Raw genomic sequence first — 24,277 nt, forward strand, 5'->3', positions numbered from 1 at the left:
AGAAGAATACACCTGTTGCATGGTATCGTCGATAGGCTTATCGACAATCCGCTCAAGCGACATACAAAGAAGCTTGTGGAATAATATCAATATGTATCTTAGAATATACTTATGTCGCGCGATATGGTATTAATATATACATATTTCAAATATACGCTTACATGTATAATATAAATAATATAAAAAAAAGAAATTACAATTGTGATCGATATAAGATCGAATGGGATCTCGACATTAAAATTAATAACTTGACCCGATTAAGCGAATCGTGCTATTTATTTCTATACATTATGATTCTCTAATTTAAATTCATCTCGCAAAATCGGATTATAGCGATCGATGCAAGCGCGAGTCCAAGACAAATATTACTTTATTTATTTACGGTAATCGTACAATAATTTTGCATATAAATCAATTTGCTTTTGTATCATGCGGATAGGAAATAGAATGTATTTTGCGTTTAGCAGTGCATTTTTTCCATTTTGTTTTCACGTTTTCGTTTTCGATTAATTAATCCGCGAGATATCAACCTGAAAGTTTTTAACTTGCGTTTTACCGAGTTATATTCGTTGAACGGTTATACATATTCATGGAACCGGTTACAAAATATAATTGTGGCCTTTTTCATTTTCCGTATAAATTATTTCCGCGTCTCTTCCTTCCAAATATATCTGTCTTACCGGTAACGCGACTTAATCAGGAATTCGCGATATCACGGTCCGTGCACCGGAAACAAGCGTTTTTTTCCCATGTCATTCCACAAACATCCGGCAAGGGAGCTTAAGGTTGACGTCACGATGCGGGCGTATACCTTTTACAAGAGCGCACCGGTTCGCCCCCGCTTTTTTCGTCCCGCTGTCCTTTTTGTTTTCGGACTACGTGTACGAGTCAAGCCTGTAAAAACGGCGACACAAACGCTCCATTACTCTTCTTCTTGTCCCACATGTGTTACTGCGCCGCTTCGCGTGCAATTACACATAAGAGGGTAAAAAGAGAAAAAAGAAAGAGGGAAGAAAATCTCTTTCTCTCTCTTCCTCTCTCTCTCTCTCTCTCTCTCTTTCTTCCCTAAAGCTTTTTTATTTTTTGTCATTTGTCCAATGTATATATACGGACTTTCTTTCGTGTCGGCACGTGAGGGACCATGTGTCGCGAGATGTAATTAGGCACAGTACTAACGTAATTCGTCGAAAAACGATGCAGCACATGCAACGTCTCGCGTGAAACGATATTAAGTCATGAATGTTACGGATGAGTTTTTGTAACGCGACTTACACACATACATACACATTTCCGCGGGGGTGAAGTACATGACATATAGTATAGTATACACATATTCTTAACGATGAGAGACGCGTCTGTTCGATCTTTTTAATTTTCCGCCGGCGAGATTCAATTTTTTCCCTCAAAGATTTAATCTCGTACACGGTTTGTTGTTACCGCGATTCGGGACGCGGTATATTCATTCTTGGAATTAATGTTCCACGCGGCACTCTATTCGCTTTTCACGCTGATCTGGATATATAGTACGCCCCGCGTGTGCTTTAAAATTAAAATCCGTCTGCTTTATCGTCGGTCTACTTCCGTACTTGGGCCGACGAGCGAGATTACACGTCGTTTCGCGGATTGATGACTGAAAATATACGAAAAGCGTAATCCGCGCGATGTAACACGCTCGAGTCGGCACGTAATATCCGGCGTGGCGCCAAATCTTTTGAATGCTTTCAAATAGGACGCCCATCTCGCGCGGCGTATCGTGAATGAGCGCGTGTATGCACGCATCATATACATATATGCATCGTAAATGATAGCGAACCTATCGTTGGGTGGGATGTAAAAATATCCATCGAATGTGTTACATAATGCAATAGTGTTTTGGACGGGGATGGAATCCTCTTTTATTTGCGCGTATTCGTTAAATCCGAAAAATATGACGAAAAGAAAGATTACGTTAGCTAAATGATCTGAAAGTTGTTATTTATTTAGATTCTTTCTCTCGTAGCGTTTATACGCGTCTATTTTTTTTACTCGCAAACACACATCTGTTTTGTTTATTATGAATGTATTACGATGCATAATAATAAACGCGATATCTCAATTTTAATTAAAATTCTAACTAAATTTTAGCGATTTGTCCGTTAAACAGTGAAAACAATAGGAATATTTGCGTCGCGTCCGCTAGGCAATAAATTACACCGTCAGCGTCATGCGTGTTAATATTCTCTCTTTTGAATCAGAAATGCACGGATTTCCAGCCGTCACTCACATATTTCTATTGTATATTACATATTAATAAATGCATTTCCATCGAAATATATTAAGAGTACTGATTTTATTTCTGTTTCCCACAATTTGATGAATGAATCACCGTTATAAAAAGTATAATTCTAAAATATATGCAAAGCATATTTATTCTGAAGAGTATACGAGAAATTGATTAAATTTTTATCTATCATAGTGCTTAAATTTATGTATAGCGTTCGGAACTCTCCTCAAGTTTTTCGCGTTAATAAAATATCACGTGCCAAATTTACGAGGGAAAAATTTCCGTAGAGAAAGTTATACATATATATGTATATCCTCCGTAATGTTCTGTTAGTATATATTATCCTGTTAGTATATTATAATGCTATACTATTTTCTACACTTATACGTATTTAGAGCGCCTTTGTAACTGGATCGCGCAAAATGGTCGCTATATATCTTTCGTATCTTCGCGTAGAGAAAAGTGCAAGATTTATCACATCAATTTACATTATTCTCGAGGTAATCGAGCCCCATTTTTCTACCGCATGATAAAAGCATCTCGTGCATCCTGTTCGACGATACCTCAAGTTCGGATTCGTACGCAAATCACACAATACGGCGAGTGTCGCCAAGAGCAACCATCTGCGAGACATATATCTTCGTCCGCGCTTTCAAGAAGAGAAGGGAAAGAGGTGTAGTAGAGGGAGAAAGGAAAACCTGTCCTTTTTTTATTCCCTTCGCACCTACACTTTGCATACTCCGGCGCGTTACCTTTCCCCCGTCTTCCTCCCAATCTTTTCTCGCACCCTGCTCTCGCGCGAGCTTAACACGATGTAAGCCGCATACCGCGGGTATAACCGCGGTTTCCGGGAGTTTCGGTGCTATCTGTATCCATAAAGAATGTAAGCTCGCGCACGCCAGCCCGAGAGAGCCGAGAGAGAGGATCCTTCCTTCCTTCCTTCCTTCGCCCGTCGCAATAACAGCGACTCTCGGGATCCGAAATTTTCATGCATAGGATATAAAGCATAAACGACGACTTCATCATCCCCTCCCATCCCTCTCGGCCTTTTTCCCTCGTTGCTCTCTTTCGTCTTTCCTTCTCCTTCTTCATACTGTCACAGTCGAGCTCTTTGGATATTTTGACTGTCGTGCTTTGCGTGCAATTTTCCCGTGAAACGGTTCTGGTTGTTCTACGAATACGTCAATATAAGGGAAAAGCACACGGAAGCTAGGAATAAAATCAATGGGCTCTCGGAGGAGGACGAAATCAAGAAAAGGTAAATGTAGTAGAAAACCGTACGAGGTTACCATATTCTCTCTCTCTCTCTCTTTCTCAACCGAGAATTTTCCTTCTTTCCGCTCGACCATTCTCGATCTCGTCAAAGAAATGCCCACCGCCAATAATATCGCCGGCCTCGACTTTTGCATTACGTTTGCAGTAAGCTGGCTGAAATTGGAAAGCTCATAAAGTCCGGAATGACGTAGACCAATATCGTGGAGAATAAATTTTAAATTTTACAGCAGAAAAAAGGGAGAAAATGTCTATTAATTTATATTTAAAATATTCATATTTTAAAATTCCATATTTAACAGCAATAACTACATATGCCATTCAAATCTAAATGTCAAAGAAAGCACGAGTCTTCCAAAAAGTTCTTACTGAAATTAAGATTAGGGATTTTCTCAACTAGTAATTCTATTCTATGCTAGGATTCTACTAGTATCATTCTCGTCATACGCTTCATATTTCACTGATCCTTATGCTTTCACTTCACGTGCCGCACGTTCTGGATATCTTATTTTCGTGTTCAGACATATGTATTTCTCATCGTACATTTTCAATGACGTCGAATCCGAAATAAAAATATCTGATCTCGTCAAATTTGTTCAACTTTGGGGATTCATGCTTCTATACGTTGAGAATCGCGAAATATCATTCGCTCGACTGCTATCTACAAATATCGATATGATATATATATATATATATATCTTTTTTTTTTGCGCTCATAGCTCGATTGATATATTTTTACAAAAGTGCAGAATAATCGGGAAATTCTAAAACGTTATATATAAATATATCTCCAAAATGTACATATACGAGAGGCTGGACGCTATTTTTGCGATATATTTGCGATTATAAGGGACACGTGATAAAATCCTTTGTAAATTGTGCACACCGGATGCACTTTTTATATTTGATCGTAAAAGGAATTTAATATTCATTGCACCAGGTCGATTTACGATATGACAAAAGCACTGTAATTACTTTTTTCGAGTAGTATTTGTGCATACAATATCAAGCACCGAGATAATCCCAAATGGCAGAAACCATGCTGTTATATACAGATAATTTTTTAAAAGAAGATTGCAAAAAATCTGCATATATATCATTTAAAAATTATACAGAATATGAAATATTGTTTTCTACCTCTACCTCTGCCTTCGCCTCTCTCCTCTTTTTTCCATAGTATTGTAATATATTATTCAAGAGTTTTATATTAGAACCTTTCTCTTACATTTTTTTTTATTCGTTATCGTTAATATATTTTTTCTTAAGCTCGCTAAAATATTAATTAATTAAATAATAATAGGCGTGATTTGTGGAAATACAATAATGAGAAAATTTTCAACGTTTCGGAACAAATGTGTTTATGAATGCGTAACGAAATGTAAAGGAAATAAAATGCGGGAAAATTTGTAGATCGCTCGATGCCTTTCATTGATCGAGGCACGCAAAGTCCGATTTTTTGTCGATTGATTGTGTATACCACACGCGAGCACGAGATGATCTTTAACATAGTTACGGCGTTGGATACTCAATTATGCAGAATTACAGGGTCGCGACCGCCTTTCATGAAATATTAACGTTCCAATCCTGTTAATGCAAAATCATTCCTGGTCGGGAAACGTAATCGTTTTTTCCCGATAATATCTTGCAACTCAAATAGATAATTATAGATAGTGTCTGCGCGGAGGGGAGGAAGGGGGAGGTAAACGATGGATACCGATTGACCGAATTATATTCGGTGCAAGCATGTTCGATCGTTTATATTAGCATCAATCTAATGTAAATCGACACCATTTCTTCCGTCTTTCATTGCGACCTATATCAAAAAATGATCAATAATGTCAGAGGGGGGTCAAATAGAAATTCAACGATGTAATTGTCTCAATGCGATGTTTAAAAACTGCACTTTATATGTTATTCAAAGTGATGTAAAAGCGTTGCCAATTCCAGTTTTGTTATTATTGAACTTATTGCTAACCGCACTAATGACTACTAATTGTAAATAATATCTTAATTGCGTATAACAAATAGCGCTTTGATCAATCATCCCGATATTATATTGCCGTACTTAATAATATAAATCCATATTTGATTATGTATTATTACTGTTATTACGTAAATAATTTTAGAAAGTGAAGCAATTTTATGCATCAAAACAATTTATAAATTACGATTAATTATTTACAGAATATAAATAAAATTTCTTATTTTTAAGATATATATTTCAACATATTTTAAAATAGAAGAATCTTTTCATTAAATTATTTCATTTATCTATTATTCCCGTTCTTATATGTCATATAATATTATTTTTAATATTTTAATATTAAATCACATAATATTAAAAATCCTCAAACCTGTACACGTCATCTTCAATATATTTAACTGCTATTAATCGCATATCATTGAGCTTAAAAATAAATTACGCTTCTGCTTTAACGATAATGAAAATCTTAAATTAGATGTTAATGTATGCATTTATAAATGGAAAGGTCACGATTTTTATCGCTAACACATTTAACACGGCAATTTAATAAAATGCAAAGTCCGGATATTATTTGCGCAAAATCGCTGATCTCGAAAAAAAAACGAGGATTTATATCTTTAGTCGCGAGTGGTATAAATATCTCGCCGTTGTCGCGTATCCGGTCCCCTTTCCAGCGTGCGTTTAATGCAGTAAATTTCAAGGTAGCGAATACTATGCTAATGTGCTTACTTACGAAGACGGTCCCCGGGCGCGGAAAGTTCTCGAGACAGTCCTGTTTATGATAGAGCCGAGGAACCTCTCGGCCGTTACGTGACTCTTACGGCAACGGCTTTTCCGCGATACGCCGCCAAGTTTCCAGTCGCTCGGATGCAATGTTAATTGATGGGCGTATCATCAGAGAAGTTACAAGGAAGCACCCGCAGCGCGTAACGATTTTACGTCAGATTTTCTTCAATTTGCAAAATAAAATCGCGGAAGAAATATTTAAAAAATCCCGCGTCATTATATGTTATATTATATATGAGATATATGACAAATAATAAATATATATTTTTTTTTCTTTATTTAATTTACGCAGATATATCGAAAATGCATGTAACGTATCGGATTCATTTGGTGATACTTAAGAATTGAACAGAATTTTCTGAAAGCCAGGGACACATTTAAATGTTGCATATATCTCGTAAAATATGCATATTGTGTGCGAATTTTTAAAATCTCTGCCTCCTACGTACTGAATATTTCCGGAGCCACTTTCCGAATGGTGACATCATATGGGTTCTTAAATCTTTATGCCCGCTATATTTTGACGTTCGCATAGAAAGATACTTGAGATGGCCGTTAATGCTACGCGATAAAAGATGCCAAGTACGGGCGTGCACGTGCAAAGTTGATTACAATAACTCTCGCAAGTGGGTAAAAGATCACGCTACATTACCCTTCAACTTGCCAGCGACATTGTCGAATACGAGGGTGCGATGATCGGTGCAGCAATAGCGCAGTCTGCATCAAAGATGCAGATGTTCATCTCGTGCGATCATTATTGAAGCAGTCGCGACGATCATACGATGAACATTACGAACGCAGCTAAGAGCTGCGACGCTTCTGTTACAATAACAAATCTATTCGTCGCCTAACAAAGCTCTTCCCGAGGTATTAATATCGCGTCCATCCGTTTGCATCAGAGTATTATCGAAGTACATGGTATTGCGATTAATCGAACGAGATTCTGAATACAACGCGAGCCGAATCTATATTCCCTACTTTTCCACATTATCGTTAATATGTTTTCGCCGATTAGCAGAAATAATTACAATCACAATCGATTAATTACACTTGATTATGTTGAGCCATTAGAAAATACGAAAGCTCTCTCGTTTATTCATGAGACGATCATTATTGCGTTGTCACGAATATGATAGATGTAATAATTGTTTCAATTATTTTTATAAATCGTTTTAAAAATTAAATTATTTATTTTTTTCGCGGTTATAAACAATCGAAATATGTGAAATTTGTGTAATATTATCAAGAAACGTGATAGTTATTTCGATATTGATATATAAGCGAATTTCCTATCTGTCTGACCATATCGTGTCATTATACTACTACAAGGAATAATAATGAAATTATATGAATAATAAAGAGATTAATTACAGTTGATTATGCTGAGCCATTAAAAAATACAAAAACTCTCTCGTTTATTCACGAAGTGATCATCATTGTCTTGTCATGAATGATAGATGCAATAACTGTTTTAATTATTTTTATAAATCGTCGTTTTAGAAATTGAATTATTTATTTTTTTTTTTCGCGGTTATAAACAATCAAAATATATAAAATTTGTGTAATTGTTATCAAGAACCGTGATAGCTACTTCGATACCGATATATAAGCGAATTTCCTATCTGGCTGACCATATTGTGTCATTATACTACTGCAAGGAATAATAACGAAATAGAATCCGACAAGTTAATAATCGATGAAAGCTATGTATGCATTTCATTAAGAATTTCTATAAAATCAATATTTATACTTATTAGAATAATATTTATTCGGTAATACACCAACTTCATAAGATTAAGATCAATGAGATCTTAGAGCAGCTAATTAAACTATTTGCTTCATGTTTATCGCGTAACTTTTCTCTTATATTACTCGTGGGCGGAATTTCATAACTAATTAAAGCGGCATTCACGGAGTGTACGAGGGTGTGTACAAGAGGACAGGAAGCGCGGAATTAGAGAGAGGGAGTGAAAGGGAGTGAGAGAAGGGGGAGGAGGATTGATATCGTATAGCTAGTATCAACGGTCATAATGCGCTTGCATATTTGCGCAGCGCATATGCAATGTACGGCGCAACCGAGCGATTTCAAGCGGCCTTGGCTGAAGGATCGCATCAAACAAGAATTACGCGGTACGGGAACGAGAGCGTAACGGCAAACGAGCCGAGTCGTGTCTGCTCGAAGAAACGAGAAGGCAAATTTTATTACATGCCGTCGCAAGTTTGTAAGCATCAGGCATCGAGCTAACGTAAAGGACGAAGCGTTAACATCTTTACGTGCTCGACTCGCGTCTCGGTATAAGTATTCTGAAGAATTACTATTTGTATAGTATTTGAGTGAAAAAAAGACGAGTGGAAAATTATATTCGCAATGAATAAAACCACTATTAGAGTATGTCGTGAACTTTAAATCCGATCTTTTTACGCACCGCCCAATTTTTCTTCTCACTATAAAAATATGATTTTCCATTATTTTTTATATTCTCGACACAATAGAATGTAAAATAGATTAATTAGTGAGTAGATGATGATACGATACGATCAGACAGATAGTTGATTTTATTATAATTAGCATCGCTTTTCTCAATTTCAATTAAAAATTTGTCTCAATTTTTTAAGGACCTAAAAATTTCCAGATTTTGCGGAAAGCCTCTTCTCTCAATTGTGTATGTAAATAGTAACTTGAATGTGAATATGAAAGAAGGGAGAAAATAATATTTTTCAGCTTACATATACATATGCATTACAATGGTAGTATCTTATACACGAGAATAGTACGTCGATTGTTTAGCCTTCGTAGGAGGCAATCGTCGAGTGGTATAAAAGTGCAGGCCTCTACTCGTTCCATGTCCGTTCGTTCGTTTCGAGCTAAGTGCACTTTGCGAATAATCGCAGCGTGAAACGAGCGTCGAAACGTGCATGCGACGACGATTTATCCTCTTTCTCGTTGCGTTACATATACATATATACCTGGCCCTTCTACATTTTTCTTCCCCTCCACCGCGTTCTGCCTCACCCTCAAGTTTGCCCTCAACAAGGCGGAAAAATTCTTTTCCGTTGCGGGATCTTCCTTTTTTCCCCCGGCATCGAAGTGACGATCAAGGACGCGAAAAAACACCGCCTTGAAATTTTCCGGTTCGCCTCGATTCGCCTCGCGAGCACGACTTTGCCGTCTCGTTCTTGACACGCGTCTGCACAAGTGCAGTCCGGCGTGTTTCTTTGTGCTAGTGTAGGTTCGCGATATACACTTTATTTCTTTATAGTCACAAATATAATAAATTAATACAATATTTTTCTATGAAATTTAGAAACGATAGAGAATTATTAAATTTGAGTAAACCTGTGCTTATATTTGTGCGAAAAATATTATTTTATATATATATATATACTATATTATATTTTCGGAAGCTAGTGTGTGCTAGTGATAGCACAATTGATTATTTATTCGATCGCCAATGTAGAAATATATATATTGTTTTCGTAATATAAATTATATCAAACGCATTGCTCGTCGGAGGAGGGAAAAGGATGGAAGAGATTTATATATGTTTTTAAATGTATTTAGATATGTTAAAAATATACGGAGAATATTTACAGTGACTCTGATATATTGCATGCAATTATTTGGACAATGCAAAACAGTCCAAGTTTATTCAAGTACATGCAGTTCAGTTATTAAACAAGTTGGGGACATTTGTTCTTTCTAATCATAATGTGGGCCGTTTATGCTCTACAAATGCCACACTTAATCACCTATATAGCCGTGTTGCGCGTGATGAATGAACGCCAGCGTGAATGTGGCCAACGCGTGAGACCAAGAGGTATTATTAGTCTTTCTCATTATAAATTATCACAAATGAAACTTGTTAAGGTACAACCGCGCTGTCCACTGACGATCATCGTGTCACGTGGAATATATGTGCGCGTTATTTACGCTAATGTATTCGAAATGTCGGAAAAATTAAACTCGTCTGTCACTAATGTTAAGACACCTCATATGTAAAAAAAACTCGCAATTACTCGATCGTACAACATATGCGTTTGTTGAAGCGATATTTTTCTATGTGTCAGCGAAGCTCAGGCACAACTTAATTGTATTGTTTGCGCTATATTGGCGCGTCGATATTATTGAATTTTATCTGCGTAAAATGTACTCACGAGTTAAATATAGATATTCAACGTATCGAAACATCGTAGGTAGCACACACGAGATTGTTCGCAAGCATTTTACAGTAAACAAAAAGAAGATCGAATATCAATACGTTTAAAATATGATTATCGATTATTAAATGGATTAACAGTTTATCTTTACATTCTATAATTCTCGTGATATTTCGTCGCTATACTTTCTATTCTGTTAATATCGCACAGCTATTATTTCAAAATATGTATTATTTAATAATCCAATTTATATATATATATATATATATATATATATATATATATATAGAAAATCAGGAATGTATCATCTATAGTAGATATCATCTGACAGTAGTTTTCATAATTCACGTATACGTACGTCAACGTGTCAAAAATAACGCAGAGACGCCGCTCTAGTTTCTGGTAATTTGCTCCCGTTGTAAGGGGGTCAGTCAAGGGAACTGTCGAGTATCTTCACCCCGATTTCCCAAGACGCAAATGGTCTTAACCTCCACGTGCATGGGTCCGATCCACATACAAATGCCGTATTTAAGAACCTTTGCCACATACACATACTCGCCGATATGGACGGAAATGGGACGACAAGGTTCCCGAGTTGATAAATGAATGCGCGGTTGATACGTAAGGAGGTACGCGTCACGTCGGAGAAAAGACTAAAGACACCTTGGGGGATGCGAAAAGGGGAAAAAAGACGAAGAAACGAACCGAATATATCTTGATCTTTCGAGCAACCGTTAAAACGTCGCCAGATTGCACCCGTAGATATCTCGGCTTAATCTGCGACGTGGATGAATTCACTTCGTTCTTGTTTAGCGAATTCTCGCGATCGAGCGTCGTTCTCTGCGAAAATCCCGAAGCAACCCCTTGCGGCCAGTTTCGCTCATCGGGTACCATTAATTTAACGGCATACGATTAAATTGAAAATTAATGCTCCGTCCGGTTGTCCGAAAAATTTTATTATTGTCGTCGCAAATTCACCGCTTTTGTCGCTTGCGGCTTGTTTACTCGCTTACTTTCATTTCCTTTTGTGTAATGCGAATGCACAAATTACAATATGACTTTTAAAACGACGAATGAACAAATAATAAATACAACATTTGTTTTTCACAGATCATAAACATACATGTTAATAAACGGTACGAAACATTTGCAGTATTAAAATCTCTTCAGAAATTTCTTTTTCAAAAATTTAGTAAAATTTAATAAAGTTTGTTTCATAGGCTTTTTCATATAAAACCCTGAAATGTGCGGCGTACGGGCCGTTGCAACGACAACTTTAACTGTCTCAAATTCCACGTGCCGAGACTATCACGGCACTTCACCAAGAGAGTTCTTCCTAGCGCGATATACACCGCTAACTCAATAACCTCCTTATTCCCTTCGACCTCATTTCCGCGCCCGTCGAACATTATATCAACCCTGGCACGTCTCTTAAAGGAGATGGTCCAACAGAAAAGGCGTCGAGAAAAGTGGATTGATAACGCGGGGACGTTATGAAAGTCTAACGCAAAGATAGAGATACGCCAAAAATATTTCCATAAAAACTATCGCGACTCCGTCTTTATACAACAAGAGGAAATATATCATAATAATATAAATGCATAAATATTTGTGCAAATATTAATTATTAATATTAATTATTCTAAACACTACCGTAATTCGTGGCAAGTGAAATGATATGCCTTGTATATTATATGTTATTTACATTTTAAAATATAATTAATAATAAAATTCAAACGATATGACAGAATAATGCAATTAATGTCTAGAATATTTTGGTATCGTGAAACATCTCATATTTGCAAATAGGAAACGGAAAGTTTACTTGTAAATGTACTGTAAATGTCCGAACAATGTTCCCGCGAAACAATGGAGCTTTCCTCACATCCTTGCATGATCGAAACCACATATCGCTTAAGATATTCCATCTCTTTGCTTGCCGTGTGACACCTGTCAATATCGCGGTACATTAAAATTCACCGGTGCGTGCTTTTCGATTTAGTCGCGAGATTATTCGCCTTCGCTAGTCGAGCAAAACTCGATAGAGAGAGAGAGAGCGATTCGCGTATCCGAGTATCTTATTTTGCATTCCGCACGGAATGCGAATACGCGCGGCAATATGAAAAATACATAATTCTTGGACGAAAGTGCCAATAATACGTGCATCATGTTCCCCGGCCGGCGATATTTCACGCCGGACCAGACGATCAAACGAAGCCGCGGCCGTTGTTGTATATGCACCAGGATCGCCGCACGCGAACCATTTTATTTTGCAATATAATGCTTGACTCCTCGTCGTCCGGCGCGGCTTGACATATTGGACGTGATAGGGAGTAATCTGTTATACCGCGCTGTGTCCACGATGGAAGCCTGTAGGCGGTATCCCATACCCTCTCGGTGCATCTACGGGGTGGTTGCAACGACCGATATATTTCCCGTGCATGCACTTCCATACGATTCGTAGGGGAAAATATAGTGGTTGGTGCGCGCGAACGTGAATGCGTGAGAGGCGCCGGATCGACAATAAATCAGGCAGCAACGTAAATAAAATCTTATGGAAACGTCCCGGGAGAAACGTCTCTCTTTCATCCTTTTTCCGGGATCAATTTGAGATTGTCCACGTGGCGCAGGTTGCTTTCAAGAACCACCCGACTACATTATTGACTTGGTACGGTAACAATGGGGAACGATGCATATATGATAGCAAATGCGATACTCCACCCGCGTGCGGATAAATGTGTAAACATTATTTGCGAGGATGCTTTTGTCGATATTGTACAGACAGCTGATACAGATATTGTGTAAGATACATTTTGCGCATCACTTGCTATTTTATTTATACGATATGATATATGTATATGATATATACAAAATACGTATATATTCTCGCATATATATATTCCATGATTTCTTACCATAACATTTCATTTGATAAATTGTCACTTTATGAATCATATTTAAATGTATCTTTTTGATATAATGTTATGATCTTTTATTTCCCGTAATATACTTATATCTCTATAAAATTGAACAGTTATATTTATGAATAGAAAATTAAAAAATTGTGTGTGATTGGATTAAAAGATTGATTAAAATATAATTTTTTTAATTTGTTTTTTTCCGCTTTTTTTCGTAGAATTTGATTGTAGAATTTATTTATGATTGTGCACGCGTAGACACACATACGTGCACAATATTACAACTTCAAAGCCGAAAACGGCGCGCAAAAGGATTCTAGTCGATTCTTTACGATTAATCGCGCGAGAGTTACGTCTGGAACTCGAAAGGCATTTCGTATAATCCCGGATGGCGTTGCGCAATATCCCGACGAACGCATCGGTGCATCCCGATGGCGCATGTCTATCGAAAAACCAAAGAGATCTCTCGGCTGTAGTTTCGCTTGGCTGGGGCCACGATCATGGATGGCACTCGAGACACACCCGAGGGATTTTGGGACGAAAAGTTCCGTTAGAAACTCCCGGCTCTCTCCCGCTTATCCAGAAGCCTTCAACCCCCGCTTCGTCACTTCTCGTACAGCGCGCGAAGAGGATATGCATATATAGTTTTCTCTCACGAACGGCGACCAGGTCGAAAGCTCGCGCGAAGGTATCGCGCGAAAATATAGACCGTGAAATTTCTAAACTAGGATTTAAAGTTTCGCGCGACCAATTTCTAGCACGCCGTTTAACCCTCTCCCCCTTCCCCGTATGTACGTAATTACCGAGATAACGAGCTTTGTGTAAAAACGGTCAAAATTCTCGCTGCGGCAAAAGAGATTAAGCCCGAGCGGTTTACTCTCTGTAAAAGCGGTATAAATCAAATTTACGAAATATAACGAGTTTAAGCGAGATACGAGCGGCGATTTAAGATGGATATTTATAGGGTGCTTTTAACAAGATTTTTCAATGCCTGACTTATTCTACTCGTGCAAATCGAATCGAACGGTCGAATTCAATCAGAAAATTGAATAGTTAATAATAATTGAAAAACACGTTCTCGCATACAAACTATTCTATTTGTCGTATTATAAGCAGAAGCATCTAATTCGGGGTATACCGTATGATTAATTATCGACACATATCGAGCTGCTTAACCTGATTAATCACAAACTCCCTCCGGCGTTACAAGCTATTAGCGACGCTCTATTGATTCCTCGAATGCGTTTTCGGTATAAATTATTTGCCAACTTAATAATGCATCGTCGTGCGATCGCTCCCGTTGTTTTATAGTCTAATCGCAGTCGCTGAGAGAGATTAACGTGGAAGATTCGCTAGTATTGTCTGTGGAAAATACATTTTACAGCGCACTTCCAAACTGATTCCGCGATAAAATGTACGTATGCTTCTGAATAGCGCTAACGTCGTACACGGGGGCGTTAATGTTATGATATTACGATAGCGAGGAACAGTCTTTTCGTGCATCCGGTATGTAAATGAATGTAGAGAAGTAAATATGCAAATCGTATACCGACGAGTGACACCGACGTATTCTACGGCCAACATATTTTCCAAGTTCGCGGTTCGCGTAGATGACATTTGGTTCAAATGAAAATAAATGACGTACACGAGACTTATCGTGTCCGAACGCGCTAATGACACTTCTAATAAATATGAATAATTCATTATAATTTATAAATACACATTTTAGACTAATCGATACTTAATGAATTTTAACAAGTTCGAATTATCTCGATTGACAGTCTTATACAAATTTCATTAACTTTGTTTTCGCGAATAAATTTTATGTCAGATGAATTTATAATTAGAAAAAGTTTAATCTTCAAGAATATAAATATCGAATTATCATTATCGTTTATATATTCGATATTCCATATTGACTCCTGATCTCTTTACATGCCAATATGTATGTGACAAACAGTCGGTATCGATATGCTCTGAAAATGTATATGTCTGTGATATTTTAGTCATAGAATTATAGATTTCTGAAGATGACATTATATATATTGAAACGCGGATGGCAAAAATGGAACGATCAATAAGGAATATTGGCGACTCTCAATGGGGGAGACGAGGAGGAAGTCTCTGATCAGAAATTCAAATCGAAGCGAGGAAAGCGGAAACATTTCTGTCGCACGAAAATTTGCAATAAAGAAGATACTGTTTTGAAAAATGACGTAAGAAGCTCGCGAGAGTTTCCTTGACTTAAAGTGGATGGGGCGAAAATGAATGTAGAAGCGAGGATGTTAAACGGTCGAAACGACATTTCCATAGCGAGTCACTCGCATTTCTCTCTGCGTGAAGAAGAATGATCGTAGTCTCAGGTGGATCATCCAATATATACAGAATGTATACTTGCAAGATATCCTTATCGTGTTTTATACGAATTTCCTAGTGGTTCCTTTTAATAGGACAAAAATCCTTCAAGTATAAGCAGCTTTAAAGCTCAATTCCCCAAAATCCATAAATCCACGTATTTTTAATCGAAAGATTGATAATCTCTTAGAAAATAATCTCTATATTAATTTAGGATACAGTTTCATAAGATATCGGAGACACCCCGTATAGATAAATTCGCGCACGTAGAAGCCTCGTGCATAACGTGCGCCGAGAATAACACGCGAAATGTATTTCTGTTTCAGGAAGCGCATACATCATCAGATGGAGTGCGCCGCAGTTGATGGTCGTGGCGGTGCAATACATTCTCACGGGGCCCTATATGCCCCCTTATGTACCCCAGACGGCGAATTAAGACGCCCGTCGCGGTAAAAGAAGTATCACCGCGCCGTTCAAGGTGGGCTCGTGAACGACACGACGAGAGGAAAACCCGAGAAATTTTCTCGCCGTTTTCCTCTTAGAATATATCGTCGCGTATCTTTTGTACGAAATACGCTTTTTGCGGAGCCGCGGAAGAGTAGGCGGAATGTGTGGAGTTACGAATGGACAGGAAGTCGTGCTCGTGGACGGATAACTGGTTTACGATCGACAGACACCGATATATTCCCCGGAATGGACTCCGATTTCGCTTTATGTACTGCACGAATGGTTCGATCATCGCGAATCGGATTGGGAGATTTATTCACATGACGACAGCAAGGTATTATAGGTAATTTTATTCTTATTAAATGGGGCAGAGGATAATACGGTGAAATTCCTGGCTGTGCTCGATATTCATTCTCGTTATGGACGTCGAATATAATTCTCTAGGACATTTTTCGCGCGCAAGATCGATTGATTATCGTGTGCTCCGCTTTGATCAGCGTCTCTCAACGGTTCAAAATTCAAACGGATAGCTAGAAAGAGCGACTGATATCGATATGGCGGATGAGTCGTGATATTAATAAATCCTAAATATTATATTAATATATCCTTAATATCACTGCGCGCCGGATATATTTGAACGTATACAAGATGATTTTAAACAAAAATGTATTCGGATTAATTATTGGGAGAAATTATAAATCCGGATAAATTCCATTATATATCATATCTAATTTTTCACAATAATTTTTGCAATTCTACAAGATAATTTTTCCAAAATTACATAATATATTCTGTACATGTGTCACAAAATGTATACGATGGAAATTATGAAGAATTATTTGAACGAAAATTAACTAGGGAAATATTGCTTTGATGCAAGTCTGTAATCAAGGATCGTTGTTCCGTAACATGAAAAAATTTAAACAAAAGAATTATGCGTTTTCTCGACACACCTTGAGAGTTACACGCAATGAGGAAACGTCTAGAGATCTCTCCAGAGAGCAAGGGAAATTTGATTAATGCCACGGCACGTAAAAATAGCGAGGGGCCATGACTCTTTGAAATAGCAAGCGAGATGATGACGTAGGAGAGTCATTGAGATTTTTTTCCGCGAAAAATATAAGAATATGTCGCGGAATACGTTGTAAATTTTTAAAAGAAGTGCAATAGAAACTCCAATAAAAAATTGTGAGTAAATTATGAAGTCTCGTTAGAATTGAAATATCGAGCCACGGACGTTATATACGTGTGAGTAGATATGTATATATATCACATGTATATGTAATACATACGTAAAGCATTTTATAGAAACAAGTTTTTTCGTAAAATAATATAAAAGAAAATATGATGATTGCTCTTGTACAAATTTTATCACGCTCAAGTTGTCAGTTCTCTATGGACCAAAATGAAATTTATTGCAGATCAGGGCACACATTATTGTCCAATAAAATTTATATCAACTTTGAACGTCCGGATCCATCGTGTACGATATATATATTATTGCCTCGTGAAAATTTACGAATATTCATTAAATCCGCCCCTAGTTCAAAGTTATATATATATATATATATATATATATATATATATTTCACAGAGCTAAAACACTGCTGGCGATTTTTAATTATCACGTACGCGTCGAGACATTATTATTCGCTAATTAAACGTTCCATAAAATTCTTCCACTTTACGTACCTCGAAACCTGCACTGCCACCGTTAAATAGCATATAGAACTGATTCGATTAAAGTTATAGCATAGAATAACCATTCTCCCGTTTATAGATTCAAAGAAAAGCTGAGAGATTACAACTCACGCTTTATATACGACTCCTTTTGATTACCTGAAAATTATGATTCTCATCTGGGCGTCATAATTGCGTGCGTCCGTTAACGAAATAGTCTCGCTCAGTTATTGCTGCAGGAGAATCGTTTTACACAGTTAAAGAGAAGCGCGCTACAGGCGCACGATTTCTATCGCAAGTACAATAGATCAGAACTGAATTAATATACACGAGCGTGAAATTAAATTACTTCATACATAAAGGAATGCGCGCGCATATATCGAGAGCAGCAACATTTCTCTCTAGCCGGAAGTCTCCGCGCGGCGGTTAATTGCCTCCCGGTCTTCTCATTCATTACGCTTTATATGTGCCATTATACATATCAAAACCTCAGCATTTTACCAGTGTTTTATACTAATTCCATTCTAGTTATCAACCATTATATTAATAACTCTAAAAACAAAAAATCAGTTAAATATTTAATATATTTTAATTATAAATTCTTTTTTTTTCTAATTACACACATATAACAAGTTTTTTGTTCGACAAAATTATCTTTGAGAAGCAATTGTAAATTACAATATTTTCTGTGCAGATAGAGACATTATTAATCACATTCATATTTGCATCATATGATTAGTTTTAATTAGTTTTAAAATGACATTAGAAACTTTAATTCAAAGTATTATGCGGCCAAGAAATCTCGCGGCAAGTTTTACATTTGCGCAGAATGGAAAAGTTGAATTGTACATTTTACAAATTAGGAAAAGCGAAATGAATCGCGAAGCTGCTTTGACTTTGATAAAATCCATTTTGACACTTGACACAATCCACAGAGTGAAAGAAAGTTTTCTTTTACTATTAAATATGAATGGCCTGTATCATTTCTTTAAGAAATAATTTTAGCAATACGAAGGGTCTCTCTGTATCTCTCTTTCTCACCCTCTCTCTCTCTCTCTCTCTCGCACACACACACAGATGGACCATCGATCTGGTTCAAAAGAACAGATGATGACTGCCGGGGATGCATTTCGATCTTTTTTTCTCTCTCGCGCGGATAACAGCTCCGTTTTCGGTAACCCGACGCGCTGGAATTTGTTTCAGAGGGATTACCGATCTCTGGACATATCAAAAGAATACACCTTGACCGCTCCGTTTCTATCTCGATTCGCTTCCGGAAATGCATGCACCCGGGGAAGCTCCCGAAGCGACGATCGTGCATACAACACACGCGCGCGCCTCGAAATATACATATACATAATCTCGGGCCGATATAATTGTACAGAGAGCGCTTCGGAGGTATCATTCCGTAATCTATGTAGTCCCCGGTCGGATGGGGGATTATGTTAAGCGATGCGTGAGCGCGGCCACAGTCCACGGCAATCCAGGCGTAACAGAGATACTGCTCGGTGACGTCGTTACACTCGCGCACACACGCTTATATATGCAACTCGCGATTATGTATCGTACATACGTATCGTACATACGCCCGATGTATATTTGTATATGTGTATATATCGGGGACGATATGCGCGCGCGATGCATCACGCGATCGCGGCTACAAAAGGATGTATCCAGGGGTGGATTCATACAGATGTAACATCGATGTAACTCTTGTTTCAGTCGTCCGAGTGTTTGTCTTCTTGTAGAAGAATTTTCATCGCAAAAGTTGTCGATAGAAATATCTTCACATTTATACACTGAGAGAATTTTCTCTTAGAATTTACCCTGAAAATCATATGTTAATCGTGGGACAATATCGTACGGAAAGAATTTTATGAGAATTTCTCTGATTAATATTTATCACAATAAGAATAATAATATCTATCACAATAAAATATAAAACATGTTTGATTAATTTTACTAAACTGCATAGTAAATCTCTGTGTATGTACAACTCTTTCTAGACGTTATTATTATTAAATATATCTTAACAACGCGCAAAATTAAACTACGTTTAAAATAAAATTGAATTCGAACGACGAATTGTTTTCCATTATTTATTCGCGACTCTGAAGCTTTATATAAAAAAGGTTACTGATATCTCGATATCACTGATAGAAAAAAAAATTTACTATTGGTGGTGATCGTCATAAAAAGTATCAGAAAAATGTAAAACAGCGCGAGAGAGGTATGTATATCCTTTAAAAATATATTCGGAGCTTTAAAATTATATTAACTTGAGATTCCGAAAAGTATGCAATCGCATTCGTCCCTGGATACATAGGCGAAGTTAATCACGAGCGTGCACCGCGATATTACGATTAATAAGCAGAAAATGCGGCGGTTTACCGATACGCCCTGCCATCGCGATTGACACAACAATAGCACACACCATATATGTATGACGCGTTTTTCGAGCGGTATATTACAGTTCGCGGGATGACAATCCCCGGTGCACAGACCGCGCGATTCATCGCGCGAACCGAGGTCGGATGTCGTTAAATACAGAACGTCGACATTTTTTTGCGGTGAATATATCGCAATAGGGACGGTGCATTTCGTATTATTGAGTTACGTACCTGCGTATATTTCAGTCATATCTCGCCCCAGTTTTATTATTTTATCGCGCGTTAAGAATCGACTGCCGTTAAAACGTGATAATTTGATGCGTGTAATCGTATCTTTCATTATTACATCGTATATTATCTCCCTCTCTCATCTTTGTTTTAATAAACTATTCCTATTATTATAGAATGAAAATATTATAATTATATCCTTTGTATTTGTAATAATTAGTTTGTAATGCTTAATGTTATTTAGAAGAATATTCGCATAATAATAAATGCCTGTGTGATTTTATTAGTTTAATATCATATAAAGAAAATTAATATAATATTGATAAAGAATGTGATATCAATAATATAATGCAATAAACAATTATCTTTTCAAACATAAAAATTATCTACTTTTCTTTAATTTTCTTAAACTTTCATTTATTTATAGGCAGAAAAGCACTATTACATATATAATATTTCCATAGCTAAATTCCAATTTTTCTTTTCACTTATGTCGAATTTAAATATTTTCATTCTTATATTTCTTTTAAACCAAATGGTTCGAAAAATGCGAAATATGTCAAATCGGCGAATATAAATTGACTTCTCTCTCTCATCAAAATTATATATTATAAAAGATACTTCTCTAACTGAAGATTTATGGAGGCGATCTAAATTCAGTTGAATATTCTATGTCTTCAAAATTAGATATATAGATTATTTCTTGAAACATAAATCATTACACAAAACTCAATCATAATTTTTTTAAAGATTATACTCACATACTTCAAAACCATCTTATTAGATTTTTTAATAACATTATTAGACTTAAATTTTATATATATAATGTAAGATATGCGATATTGAAAATAGTTTAAACTAATATCTTGTTTTATAGAAAAGCATCTTTAAGGCTATCTTATACATTCGTGTTATGGACGGAATCTGTTCGAATTTAAAACGAGGTATATTTTACGAGGCCGTTAAGTATTAAACTGGAAAGCTTGATACGCCCTCCGTTTCTACGAGAATTTATGTCGGTATTCATTATTGCAACAGTAAAAAGATGTTCCTTTAAAAAGCTACGCTCGTTTAAGAAAAGGCAGCAATAAAATTGCGGGTCTGCGCAATTATTTTCTAAAAATTGCTGCATACACGAATTTTGCTCTAAAGCCTGTCGTGTTCAATGAAAATTGTAAGAGATTCGATATCTTTCACAAAAAAATAAATAAAACGAAGCTAAAGCATTTCGTGCAAAAAATATACATTCAAAGATTTTTATGTATAAAGTATGTATTACATCTAATTACGCAATTGTAATTATATTTAAAGCGTCTTTAATCGGAGCATGTATTTATTTAAAACAAATTACAATCAACTCAAATCAGAATCAGGGTAAAAGCTATTTATCAGAGTCATAAATTTCGAGATATTAAGATCTTAAGATTTAATTAACATTTTAAAATTTAACGTTAAATACTTAGATAATCAGATTTCTTATTAAATTTCATCGAAATAAAATTTTCTCGATATAAAAAAAACATAATTTTTTAAGAATCTTATTAATTATTATATTCTTAATATTTTTTCCAAGAGTTTTTAGTTTAATAATATTTTCTTTTTTGAAGAATAACAAAACGGTTACAGATTTTATAACTGAACAATGTAAGCCGAAACGAAAAATTTATTAATTAATATTTTTTTCACAACTGTAGAATATATTTCTCGGATTCCGCAATAGAATATTTCTATTAAATAGAAACATCGGCTTTAATATTTCCGCATTTTCAGAAAAGAATTTCAATATGAATTGATTTCCACATTTTATCAAGTCTAGTAAAACTCTATTTCTGCTTTTATGAGAATTTTATAAAATATTATAAAATATTTTCGATTTTATATTTCTATTTTTATCGATTAGGTTATAGTCATACAGAATGAGAAATTTAAATTTAACTATCGATTTTTGTTTCATACAAGTAATAATCCTGTTCTATGCTAGAATTTATATTCCATTTTCTAATCCATTTGTAATTGCATTTTGTAATCAGGTTTTCCATCACGACGTTCTAATTTCTTTTTAATTATAAACATTAGAATCTATTTTCTTTAATGTAGCTTATTTCACGTGCACATTTTTCTGTCTTATAAAACAAAGAACAAAGAAAAAAACTACACTAGCGAACGTTAGACTTTACGATGTACTTCCTCTCCTCCTTATTACGCAATTATGCAATGAGAAGAGAAGTTATGTTCGCAAATGAGTTTAATATACCGCGGCATTAGTATGAGGTATTTTTAATTCTCTAATCTTGAGAGAAAAATTATTTATGTAGCGTATTATCTATAATGTTAACGCTAGCGATTCGTCGTTTGCATGTTGCTGAATAGTGTAGATGGAAGATTTGTCATTTCAATGAATTAAATTTCTTTATACTTTATTCACGAATCGCATATACGCATGTACATATACAGGGTGTTAAAAAAAAGGGTAAAATATTTTAAAAGGATTTAGTATGCCTAAAAACAAGTCGAAAAGTCTTAATAAATATGGGTCCGCAAATAAACCGTTTTTGAGATATTTTTAATTTAATTTTTTTATATTTTTTTATAATTTTTATTTTTTGTTTAAAATTTTTATTTTTATTATAATTTATGCAGAAAAATAAGTTGGTATTTTACCTTATCTTAAAGAAGATGCTCAAAATGACCTCCTTCCATGTCTATGCAGACCCTGCATCTTCGCAATATCTCAAAAATGACTTACTTGCGGACCCATGTTTATTAAGACTTTTTAACTTATTTTGAGACATACTAAATCCCCTTAAAATATTTTACCCTTTTTTTTAACACCCTGTATATAGTCTGGCGCTAATATAAAAATATTTTTAAAAAATATTTAAAAATTCAAGTTTTAACAACGCGAATGAAATATTCTTTTATCGCGTATTAATTGCACGCATCGCGAGTTACGTGCCTCATTAATTTTCATCACCCATCTCCGATCTAAACGTCATTAATATTATTATGCATGATCGCTATTAATGACGCTTACAATTTTTCGTAATATCGTCAGCTCTTGTTGTTAGAGCTATTTGAAAAATCTTTGTTATCCACTACAATGCACATAGTGCCTCCACCGGTGCTATTAATGTAGCTTAAACGATTGTCGTCATATCCAGTGTGCGACATAACGTGGAATGTATTATATTTCCATGAGAAAAGCTCGTCTTCTACGATATTGTTCGTGAATGCGCCTGTGAAGATTTACCTTCGTTCCAACGAAAACGTTTATTCTGCATTACGTAAAAGTACCTTTGCGTTGTAATTTCTGCTACGTAACTCGCGCGCGTCTTGTAATATTTGTTCCTTTCTGGAAAGCCCTCTCTTCGCACCATCTATTCCCGCTGTCGTTACATTGCGCATCTCGGTATCGCAAATACCGAAATATGTGACAGGTATATAATATATAAGTGTTTAACGCGTGTTTAAGTATGATGTAAAAAAAAATTGTACCTCCGCGAGGATAAACATTCGCGTGATAATTTATATTACATTTATCGGTAAAGAGCGTCATTCGACCGAATGCACTTTAGCCGTGTTTATTTTTCCGTCAATGTCGACAAACTGACGTTCTCCATATCGACTCGCGTAGCCGCGCGCAACAAAATGTAATTCCAATTCTCCGCACTCTCAAAGCTCAAAGCATTTCACGCCCAGTTTACTACGATCCGTCCGTAACGGGTTACGACCGCCTAAGTATTGTCTCCGAATGAATTCAATCTGCCGTGTTTTGTTTTCATTTTCCTTTGTCTCC

The 24,277-nt window shown here is 36.0% G+C and overlaps 1 protein-coding gene and 1 long non-coding RNA gene across 11 annotated transcripts in view; one reads left to right on the forward strand and one right to left on the reverse strand.

The window, feature by feature from the left end:
• Positions 1-24,277, forward strand: part of LOC145943039 (lachesin) — a 340,250-nt gene that overhangs the window by 275,331 nt on the left and 40,642 nt on the right. For 7 of the 10 annotated variants that reach the window (XM_083050246.1, XM_083050247.1, XM_083050248.1 and 4 more), the window contains one exon: positions 16,063-21,869. In XM_083050246.1, the coding sequence (XP_082906372.1) occupies positions 16,063-16,172 (110 nt within the window). In that variant the 3' untranslated portion in view covers positions 16,173-21,869. Of the gene's footprint in view, positions 1-16,062; positions 21,870-24,277 lie in introns of those variants that run through there. The other 3 variants (XR_014426461.1, XR_014426464.1, XR_014426462.1) reach the window with 2 other exon arrangements.
• LOC145943042 (uncharacterized) overlaps positions 1-24,277 on the reverse strand; it is a 98,541-nt gene that overhangs the window by 44,682 nt on the left and 29,582 nt on the right. The gene's annotated exons all lie outside the window — the stretch shown is intronic.

This window comes from Prenolepis imparis, unplaced genomic scaffold, assembly GCF_030444845.1.
Source record: "Prenolepis imparis isolate NDT839.2.m4 unplaced genomic scaffold, iyPreImpa1.0 SCAF_11, whole genome shotgun sequence".
NCBI classification, from domain to species: domain Eukaryota; kingdom Metazoa; phylum Arthropoda; class Insecta; order Hymenoptera; family Formicidae; genus Prenolepis; species Prenolepis imparis.